The 11,540-nt window shown below is 39.0% G+C and overlaps 1 protein-coding gene across 1 annotated transcript; it reads left to right on the top strand.

Moving 5' to 3' along the window:
- plscr3a (phospholipid scramblase 3a) lies at positions 1-8,895 on the top strand. The gene is made up of 7 exons (XM_072695965.1): positions 1-36; positions 1,433-1,541; positions 4,034-4,076; positions 4,542-4,762; positions 7,564-7,725; positions 7,986-8,144; positions 8,836-8,895. Exons 2-7 carry the CDS (start codon positions 1,458-1,460, stop codon positions 8,893-8,895), a joined length of 729 nt encoding a protein of 242 aa, XP_072552066.1. The 5' UTR covers positions 1-36; positions 1,433-1,457.
- The last annotated feature ends 2,645 nt before the right edge of the window (positions 8,896-11,540 follow it).

Raw genomic sequence — 11,540 nt, forward strand, 5'->3', positions numbered from 1 at the left:
CCACACACACACACCACACACACTCTCTCTGTACAGGTGAGTTACTCTGGAGCTTTCATTATCATTTACAGACCAGTGCTTCTAGACTGACGATTTTACAGTGAAACTGGGTTCATTTGTAGTTAATCTGGATCTTAAAGCGTCTAAAGGTAAATAAAACTGTAGCTTTAATGGTTTATTAGATTTTACATTTAAAACATTTAAAATGACGTAGTGCGAAACCTTTATCATCTGAATCATTATTTAAGTTCACTTTTTTGATTATTTTAATTATTATCAAAAAGCAGTTGTGCAATATGTCTTGTGTAATGTTTAGTTGGTAACAATAATAATTTGTAATTGAATTATGTAATCGTAATCATATCGTTTATTTCTTGTGTATTAGAGTGTGAGATTTCCTCACCTCTGTTCTGAACAGTGTGTGTGAATCTTCACCAGTTCAACACAGCGGTAATCTCTTCTCTGGCAAAGCAGAGGCAGATAGGAGGTTTTATCACCTGCATTAGCAGCTATAAACAATCGCTAGCCAGAGGTGGAGCGTATAAAGAGACCATAAGGAATCAGACTGGTCTAATCTAATTAAAACTAAGAGTATTATTATTGAATTATTATCATTTCTTTAACTCTTCAACACTGAAGTCCTGCGTGGGTTCTTTCACTGAGTCGGTTTTCCTACTTGTTCTTTATGTTCTTTGCTTAATATCTCACACGTTATTGGTGTTTCGTTGTTTCGATGTTTTTGTTTAATTGTTAAGCTGTTTTAAACTCATAATGTTGCTTCAAGTGCAGAAGTGAATGCGGAAATGTTTACCAGAAATGTAGAAATTACAAAACTAAATTTACTGAAATATCGACATAAGTATGTCCTTAAATAAACAACCCTGCCGTATAGATGAATTAACATTAAATCAGTTCATTAAAACTGAAATATTGCTGATGGTCTCATTACTGATCAGTCATTCTTTAAACAATGACGATATTTTAGATCCATTTGAATACAATGGGCAAATCTTACAAATTTACAACTAAAATAATATTTAATTTGATCAATATGAACTTTAATTTGGCAAATATGAAATACAATGTTTTAGCAGTGAAGTGGGGAATGACTGCTTTTCAATATTTTATAAATACATATGAAGACTCCTAAATGGGACAAGAATCAAAATAGCAAGAGAAACCTGCATGAAAATACTGAATAAGTATCGTTTGACATACAACTTTATTTATGATTTATGATTTCACCTTAACTTAATTTCTATTTTTTAACAACATTTACATTCTAAACAGTTTCTGTGTTTATTTCCCTTTCAGAAACATGATGTGCTTTAGTCCAAGTTACAGTTACAGTAATTTAGTATTTTTAATTATTTGATGTTAAAGGATGTAATGATACTGATCCATTAAATAAACTCTTCTTTCATCATATCAGCTGTTCTCCAGACTATACTAGTGTAATGGCGAATTTACCACCCTATGGGTTCGCTGCTCCAGCTTATGGTATACCTGCAGCTCCACCTGGACTGGAGTATCTCACACAGGTAAGAGTCTTATACACAAACCAACAACACTGCTATTCTGTGTCATTAGAGCTTCATACTGGATATTAATGTCATTAGAGCTTCATACTGGATATTAATGTCATTAGAGCTTCATACTGGATATTAATGTCATTAGAGCTTCATACTGGATATTAATGTTATTAGAGCTTCATACTGGATATTAATGCTATTAGAGCTTCATACTGGATATTAATGATATTAGAACTTCGTACTGGATATTAATGTTATTAGAGATTCATACTGGATATTAATGTTATTAGAGCTTCATACTGGATATTAATGTCATTAGAGCTTCATACTGGATATTAATGTCATTAGAGCTTCATACTGGATATTAATGTTATTAGAACTTCATACTGGATATTAATGTCATTAGAGCTTCATACTGGATATTAATGATATTAGAACTTCACACTGGATATTAATGTTATTAGAACTTCATACTGGATATTAATGTTATTAGAGCTTCATACTGGATATTAATGTCATTAGAGCTTCATACTAGATATTAATGTTATTAGAGCTTCATACTGGATATTAATGTTATTAGAGCTTCATACTGGATATTAATGATATTAGAGCTTCATACTGGATATTAATGTTATTAGAGCTTCATACTGGATATTGATGCTATTAGAGCTTCATACTGGATATTAATGTTATTAGAGCTTCATACTGGATATTAATGTTATTAGAGCTTATACTGGATATTAATGATATTAGAGCTTCATACTGGATATTAATGTTATTAGAGCTTCATATTGGATATTAATGTTATTAGAGCTTCATACTAGATATTAATGTTATTAGAACTTCATACTGGATATTAATGTTATTAGAGCTTCATACTGGATATTAATGATATTAGAACTTCATACTGGATATTAATGTTATTAGAGCTTCATACTGGATATTAATGTTATTAGAACTTCATACTGGATATTAATGTTATGACAGCTTCATACTGGATATTATTGTTATTAGAGCTTCATACTGGATATTAATGATATTGTAATTTATTATATTAACCAGTCATTTGTAACAATGAACTGAAAGTGAACTTGGTTTATATTATTGGACATTACTGATTATACTTAATACTGTATCTTTGTTTAGGTCATTATCCTGCTGCCTTATCCACTACAGGTGTACCATAACTTTATGAACCTGTATTGACAGCAGGACTGTATCTCAGTTATCTGTGCCTTTTATTAGTAAGTGTGGAAACTGTGTCCTGAGTCACAGTAATAAACTGCAGCATTGCTCAATCTAACAGCTGCTATAAACTTTCAGACAGGAGTGTTTTATGAGGAGCCGGTGATTAGAACCAGTGAGTTCTAAAACTGTAGTGGAACCGTCTCCGGGTTGGATGGACTAGATTCTCTTTTTTGAAAAGTATTTAGTCTGAATGAAAATGCTACTTGCAACAATAACGCTGTACTTCATAACCCAGTTAATTCTGGATTAAATGAAAAATATTTACTTATATCCAGTCTGAAAAAAGCCAATAAATATGTGTTTAATTTATGCAACCATGCTAAATTTCAGAGTTTTCTGATGATTAAATTCTGATGGTTTACACGGTCAGATTTAAAAATCATATTTTAAATATTATATAACTGCTCAGAAAAAGAGCTGAACTGAGCTGAAATATTAACTGGGTATACATAAAAACAGCCTTTCACTGTAAATGGACTACATTCATCTAAAACATTCACACTTGTTAAAGTATTATTGGTTATGCTTCTTTCATCTAATCTTTCATCATCTAATCCTACGAAGTGTACTTTTAATTGTGAAGCTGTTTTGAAGTCACAGTGTAGCTTTAAATGTGTTATATATACATATATAAATATAGCTTCTCTATATACAAATAACATGACTTGATATAATATATAATATATACTAAGGTTAATAATAATAGGTTACTGGTTATTATTACGGGTAACTTTATTTTAAAATGATATGTTTATGTTTATTTAATCACTTTTAATTTTTTCAATAATTTTACAAAAATAATTACAAAGCTACCTGAGAGATTAAAGAACGTCTGACATAACTGACAGAAATACTTGAGTATCCTTGTATGTAGTGGTGGTGCAGTGGTGCAGTGGTGGCTTCCCGGGCTCGGCAAGCTGCCACTGTTGGGCCCTTGAGCAAGGCCCTTTACCCTCTCTGCTCCCCGGGCGCTGGAGTTGGCTGCCCATCGCTCTGGGTGTGTGTGTGTACTCACTGCCCCTAGTTCACTAGTGTGTGTGTGTGAGTGTGTGAGTGTGTTCACACCAGATGGGTTAAATGCAGAGAACACATTTCACTGTACAGTGACAAATACGCGCACCTTTACTTTACCTTTATGTATACTTATATTGAGTGTAATTATAAGTATTGAGTAATTTCTAGAAATGCAGCAGATCTAAAATCAAATGAATGATTTAATAGCACCCTTCATAATATTTTATTTTGTTTTTCAGATCGATCAGATTTTAGTCCACCAGAAAGTCGAGCTTCTAGAAGGTAAAATATATATTTCTAAAATGTACTTTATATATGTACGTGTTTTATCATATATTGATGGTTGATAGCAAATATATTATATAATATATTATATATCCATAATCTTTCTCTGTATATATATATATATATATATATATATATATATATATATATATAGAGAGAGAGAGAGAGAGAGAGACCATGTATTGTACACTACACAATGTGTACACAAAGGTATCAAATAGGTACTATTTGTTGGCCATTGTATTTAAATGCATTATTAGTTATAGTATAATATATTACAAATGCTGATCCGGAGATAAGGTTTTGTGGGACAATGACAATTAATATATTTACATAAGCTATACAATATTACAACACTGTTTAAAATGTTGCAATATTAGACTTGAAAATTGCACAATTTAAACTGGTGACATCATCAGTGTCAGAAGTGTCAGTGTATTTACAGATGTTGTTTATGTGCAGCTATCATCGGCTACGAGACGAACAACCGCTATGAGATAAAGAACAGTATGGGTCAGAAGATCTACAGCGCGAAAGAGCAGAACGACTGCTGCACACGCAACTGCTGCGGCCCCAACCGGAGCTTCGACCTCAAAATCACCGACCACGCCGAACAGGAGGTCATTCACCTAGTCAAACCCTTCCGCTGCACTTCCTGCTGGTGCCCCTGCTGCCTGCAAGAGGTACTGCAGCTCAGTACATCTCAGCACACATTAGTACATCTCAACACGTCTCAAAACATCTCAACACATCTGATAAAATCTCAACACGTCTCAAAAGATCTCAACACGTCTCAAAACATCTCAACACGTCTCAAAACATCTCAACACGTCTGAACACATCTGAAAACATCTCAACACGTCTCAACACATCTGAAAACATCTCAACACGTCTCAAAACATCTCAACACGTCTCAACACATCTGAAAACATCTCAACACGTCTCAAAACATCTCAACACGTCTCAACACACCTGCAAACATCTCAACACGTCTCAAAACATCTCAACACGTCTCAACACATCTGAAAACATCTCAACACGTCTCAAAACATCTCAACACGTCTCAACACACCTGCAAACATCTCAACACGTCTCAAAACATCTCAACACGTCTCAACACATCTGAAAACATCTCAACACGTCTCAAAACATCTCAACACACCTGAAAACATCGCAACACGTCTCAAAACATCTCAACACACCTGAAAACATCTCAACATGTCTCAAAACATCTTAACACACCTGAAAACATCGCAACACGTCTCAAAACATCTCAACACACCTGAAAATATTTCAACACGTCTCAAAACATCTCAACACACCTGAAAACATCTCAACACACCTGAAAACATCTCAACACGTCTCAAAACATCTCAACACATCTGAAAACATCTCAATACACTTCAACACATCTCAACACACCTGCAAACATCTCAACATGTCTCAAAACATCTCAACACGTCTCAACACATCTGAAAACATCTCAACACGTCTCAAAACATCTCAACACGTCTCAAAACATCTCAACACACCTGAAAACATCTCAACACGTCTCAAAACATCTCAACACACCTGAAAACATCTCAACACGTCTCAAAACATCTCAACACACCTGAAAACATCTCAACACGTCTCAAAACATCTCAACACACCTGAAAACATCGCAACACGTCTGAAAACATCTCAACACACCTTATTTTCTTTTTGGACAAAAAGGAACCTGTAGGTAGTTTTGTACTATAATGTTGGTGTTGGCGTGTTGTTAGAGTTGTGTGTTCAGCCGGGTTTACTGAACACTTTACTATCAGTATTTTATCTTTGAGATGTTGCTGAACGAGCAGATTAATTATTAAACCTGCAGATTAACTTTATTACCTTTATATGACAGATTCACCTCAGCCTTAAAAACGTATCCGTTCCTCTGTGGGTTCATCTGCTCCTGTTCTAAATACACAGAGGAGGCGGAGCTACAGTCTCTCATTAGGGTGAATATTAATAACGCTCTAAATGTAGGTATTGTGATATACACTGAGGAGGCGGAGCTACAGTCTCTCATTAGGGTGAATATTAATAACGCTCTAAATGTAGGTATTGTGATATACACTGAGGAGGCGGAGCTACAGTCTCTCATTAGGGTGAATATTAATAACTCTAAATGTAGGTATTGTGATATACAATGAGGAGGAGGAGCTACAGTCTCTCATTAGGGTGAATATTAATAACGCTCTAAATGTAGGTATTGTGATATACACTGAGGAGGCGGAGCTACAGTCTCTCATTAGGGTGAATATTAATAACGCTCTAAATGTAGGTATTGTGATATACACTGAGGAGGAGGAGCTACAGTCTCTCATTAGGGTGAATATTAATAATGCTCTAAATGTAGGTATTGTGATATACACTGAGGAGGCGGAGCTACAGTCTCTCATTAGGGTGAATATTAATAACGCTCTAAATGTAGGTATCATAATATACACCGAGGAGGCGGAGCTACAGTCTCTCATTAGGGGGAATATTAATAATGCTCTAAATGTAGGTATTGTGATATACAATGAGGAGGAGGAGCTACAGTCTCTCATTAGGGTGAATATTAATAACGCTCTAAATGTAGGTATTGTGATATACACTGAGGAGGCGGAGCTACAGTCTCTCATTAGGGGGAATATTAATAATGCTCTAAATGTGATATACACTGAGGAGGCGGAGCTACAGTCTCTCATCAGGGTGAATATTAATAAGGCTCTAAATGTAGGTATTGTGATATACACTGAGGAGGCGGAGCTACAGTCTCTCATTAGGGTGAATATTAATAACGCTGTAAATGTAGGTATTGTGATATACACTGAGGAGGAGCTACAGTCTCTCATTAGTGTGAATATTAATAACTCTAAATGTAGGTATTGTGATATACACTGAGGAGGAGGAGCTACAGTCTCTCATTAGGGTGAATATTAATAACGCTCTAAATGTAGGTATTGTGATATACACTGAGGAGGAGGAGCTACAGTCTCTCATTATGGTGAATATTAATAACTCTAAATGTAGGTATTGTGATATACACTGAGGAGGCGGAGCTACAGTCTCTCATTAGGATGAATATTAATAACACTCTAAATGTAGGTATTGTGATATACACTGAGGAGGAGGAGCTACAGTCTCTCATTAGGGTGAATATTAATAACACTCTGATTGTAGGTATTGTGATATACACTGAGGAGGCGGAGCTACAGTCTCTCGTTAGGGTGAATATTAATAACACTCTAATTGTAGGTATTGTGATATACACTGAGGAGGAGGAGCTACAGTCTCTCATTAGGGTGAATATTAATAATGCTCTAAATGTAGGTATTGTGATATACACTGAGGAGGCGGAGCTACAGTCTCTTATTAGGGTGAATATTAATAACGCTCTAAATGTAGGTATTGTGATGCGCAGTCTTACAGTGTATTGATTATGGATTATTTGATTGATGATTGGTTGCAGATGGAGGTTCAGGCTCCTCCAGGAAACCCAATCGGGTACGTGGTTCAGAACTGGCATCCGTTTCTGCCCAAGATCTCTCTGCTGGGAGCGGCACGTGAAACCCTGCTGACCATCGAGGGCCCGATGTGCACTATCAGCTGCTGCGGAGACGTTGACTTTGATGTAGGTGTGTGTGTGTGTGTGTGTGTGTGTACCAGCCTGAAAATCACCTGTAACACACTTTTACAGCTGTACCTGACCTGTACCACACCTGCTCACCAAAAACTCACCTGTCAACATGTAACACACCTGTACACACCTGCACTGTACTTGCTCACTTATAACACACCTCCACACCTATACCACACCTATATCACCTCTGTAACACACACACCTGCAGCACACCTGCACACCTGTAACACACCTGTGCTATGCCCTGTCAGGTGAAAGGTAAGGACGGCAGTGTGATTGGCCGGATCAGTAAGCAGTGGAGTGGACTGATTCAAGAGGGGCTGACCGACGCAGATCATTTCGGCATTAACTTCCCTCTGGATCTGGACGTCAGGCTGAAGGCCACTCTGCTGGGGGCCTGCTTCCTCATAGTGAGTCCCTCCCTTTACTCACTCCTTCACTTCTTCACTTATTTACCCATCTACATGTTCACTCCTTCACTTAATCATCTTTTCACTCCTTCACTTAATCACTACTTCTCTTATTCACTCCTTCACTCCATCAGTCATTTAAATATTCACTCCTTCATGCATGTACCTGTTTCCTCTTTCACTTGCTCACTCCATCACTTATTCACTCATTCACTTTCTCACTTGCTCACTCCATCACTTATTCACTCATTCACTTTCTCACTTGCTCACTCCATCACTTATTCACTCATTCACTTTCTCACTCCATCACTTATTCACTCATTCACTTTCTCACTTGCTCACTCCATCACTTATTCACTTGCTCACTCCATCACTTATTCACTCATTCACTTTCTCACTTGCTCACTCCATCACTTATTCACTCATTCACTTTCTCACTTGCTCACTCCATCACTTATTCACTCATTCACTTTCTCACTTGCTCACTCCATCACTTATTCACTTGCTCACTCCATCACTTATTCACTCATTCACTTTCTCACTTGCTCACTCCATCACTTATTCACTTATTCACTTTCTCACTTGCTCACTTGCTCACTGCATCACTTATTTACTTGTTCACTTTCTCACTTGCTCACTCCATCACTTATTCACTTGTTTACCTATTCCTCGCCCCTCTCTCTCTCTGCAGGATTTCATGTTCTTTGAGAATGTTGGGGACTCGGGTCAGCGCTGCAGTGTGTTCGGGTGAAGCTGAAGGACGGGTGGAGCTGAAGGACGGGTGGAGCTGAAGGATGGGTGGAGCTGAAGGATGGGTGGAGCTGAAGGACGGGTGGAGCTGAAGGACGGGTTCTGTGGTTGATGCTGATTGTGCTGTGTGTGTGTGTGTGTTTGTTTGTGTGTGTTTGTGTGTGTGTGTGTGTGTTGGTGTGTGTGTGTTTGGTGTGTGTGTGTGTGTGTTGGTGTGTGTGTGTTTGGTGTGTGTTAAGAGCACTGTATCACCTCTGTTGGTCGTTTGCCTCAAATTTGCATAAAAATGAGGAAGATGCGCCGCCGCCAGTCTCATCAATCAGAAATCATGACCAGTCACACTGCGGAGACCCGGATCTGTCCAAGACCAGCTGGACCCCACCCCGAGATCCTCACAGGTTCTGATGAGCTCTGTGCAAATCTGTGGAAGACCACCTCCACCAGCCCAGATATAAGATCCAGCACCTTTATTATGATAGATTATAACCTGTCATCACTGTAAGATATTGGGTCATTCGTTTGATTATCAGACATGCAGAGTTAGTGTTGTACATCCAGCTTATTAAAGCGTCTCAGAGAGTGAACGCAGAGGAGGATGTACTCGCTAATAAGCTCCCAGTAACAGAAACTTTACATTTAAATTATTTCTTAAAATAAAATCTGAAAAAATATATATATAATTTTCCCACCCTGTTACAGAAGACCTTTTCAATGTGAATGTAAAAATGATATTAATAAACACGTCAATAAAACAAGAATCAGGTAAAGTCAAACTGATGTGTGTGTTTACGCTGTGCGGTGGGAGGCGGTTGGACCAGTGGTTGATGTAGATGCAGGTACATGTAGACCAGGGGCCTCGTTTTCCAGAGTCTTCCTAAGAATGAAATGAGCTGCTGAGGGACGTCCTAACAGGACGCCTGGGTCAGACTGATGAGCTCTGCTCTTATAGAGATCATCCCCTCACTGTCCTTCACGCTCAGAGGAGTCGAGTAACACAGTACAGTTACTTCATTACTTTACTCAAGTAGAAATGCTGATTATCTAAACTGCAGTAATTAAATACTCCTACATTTTAAACACAGCCTACATTACATTTCCCTTTGTTTTCATCAATAAAACCCCTCTCCAGATAAATCTCTCCATCCGGAAAGTGAGAGTCTGATCCTGATTGGATGAGAAGTATAAACAGACTCCATTCTGACTCCCTATTGGTTTATAAGAGATCCATCACACCTGCACCCGTCCCGTCCCTCTCCAGCGAGCTCACAGCAGACGTCTGTAGTCTAGTATGAAGACTGTGTCCGTGGCAGAGACTCAAGAGAGCTGCAGTGAAACGTCCCGACTGAGCCCCACATTTACACTCCAATAAAGCTTATTGATCACACGCCTCTGAAGTCTGACTTTCTGCAGCTTTACAGAACTTCTAGACAACGACTCCTCATATTTTCCTCCATGAAGCTCATGTTGATGCTCAGTAGAGCACAGAGACGCTCCTTTAATAGAGCTGATATTACTGAAATGCTTCATTTTCAATGGGCAGATCTGCAGCTGAAACAGGAGCCTAGTGCAGCCCAACATTTTTAACATCAACATTTTAATAGATCATTCTCCTCATTATGACTTTTAGAGAAATGGGTTTTTGGGGAGGGGGGGGGTAGTGCACTATAGACCCCTGTGGCGCGGCCTAAGCTTTCAGTCTTTGTTTTCATTAGGTGAAGAACTTTCTGGGAGGAGCTTTTATTAGAGCTTCAAACGTCTGCTTCCCTTCACCTCCACTGTAGAACCACAGCTCTGACTGGGGGAGCTTATCTAGAACCTCCACTGTAGAACCACAGCTCTGACTGGGGAGCTTATCTAGAACCTCCACAGCTCTGACTGGGGGACCTTATCTAGAACCTCCACTGTAGAACTCTAGCTCTGACTGGGGAGCTTATCTAGAACCTCCACAGCACTGACTGAGGAAGGTTATCTAGAACCTCCACTGGAGAACTCCAGCTCTGACTGGGGAGCTTATCTAAAACCTCCACTGTAGAACTCCAGCTCTGACTGGGGAAGGTTATCTAGAACCTCCACTGTAGAACTCCAGCTCTGACTGGGGAGCTTATCTAGAACCTCCACTGTAGAACTCTAGCTCTGACTGGGGAGCTTATCTAGAACCTCCACAGCTCTGACTGAGGAAGGTAATCTAGAACCTCCACTGTAGAACTCTAGCTCTGACTGGGGAGCTTATCTAGAACCTCCACTGTAGAACTCCAGCTCTGACAGGGGAGGTTATCTAGAAATGGTGCAGGTAGTGGTGCAGGTAGTGGTGCAGGTAGTGTTGCAGGTAGTGGTGCAGGTAGTGGTGCAGGTAATGGTGCAGGTAATGGTGCAGGTAGTGGTGCAGGTAATGGTGAAGGTAGTGGTGCAGGTAATGGTGAAGGTAGTGGTGCAGGTAATGGTGCAGGTAGTGGTGCAGGTAATGGTGCAGGTAATGGTGAAGGTAGTGGTGCATGTAATGGTGCAGGTAGTGGTGCAGGTAGTGCTGCAGGTAATGGTGCAGGTAGTGGTGCAGGTAATGGTGCAGGTAGTGGTGCAGGTAATGGTGCAGGTAGTGGTGCAGGTAGTGGTGCAGGTAGTGGTGCAGGTAATGGTGCAGGTAGTGGT

Source organism: Salminus brasiliensis, chromosome 1 (assembly GCF_030463535.1).
Source record: "Salminus brasiliensis chromosome 1, fSalBra1.hap2, whole genome shotgun sequence".
NCBI lineage: Eukaryota > Metazoa > Chordata > Actinopteri > Characiformes > Bryconidae > Salminus > Salminus brasiliensis.

Coding starts and splice junctions, on each gene's coding strand:
- plscr3a (XM_072695965.1), top strand. CDS start 1,458: ATGGCGAATTTACCACCCTATGGGTTCGCTGCTCCAGCTTATGGTATA. Junction 1,542..4,033: donor GACTGGAGTATCTCACACAG/GTAAGAGTCTTA, acceptor TTTGTTTTTCAG/ATCGATCAGATTTTAGTCCA. Junction 4,763..7,563: donor GCCCCTGCTGCCTGCAAGAG/GTACTGCAGCTC, acceptor GATTGGTTGCAG/ATGGAGGTTCAGGCTCCTCC.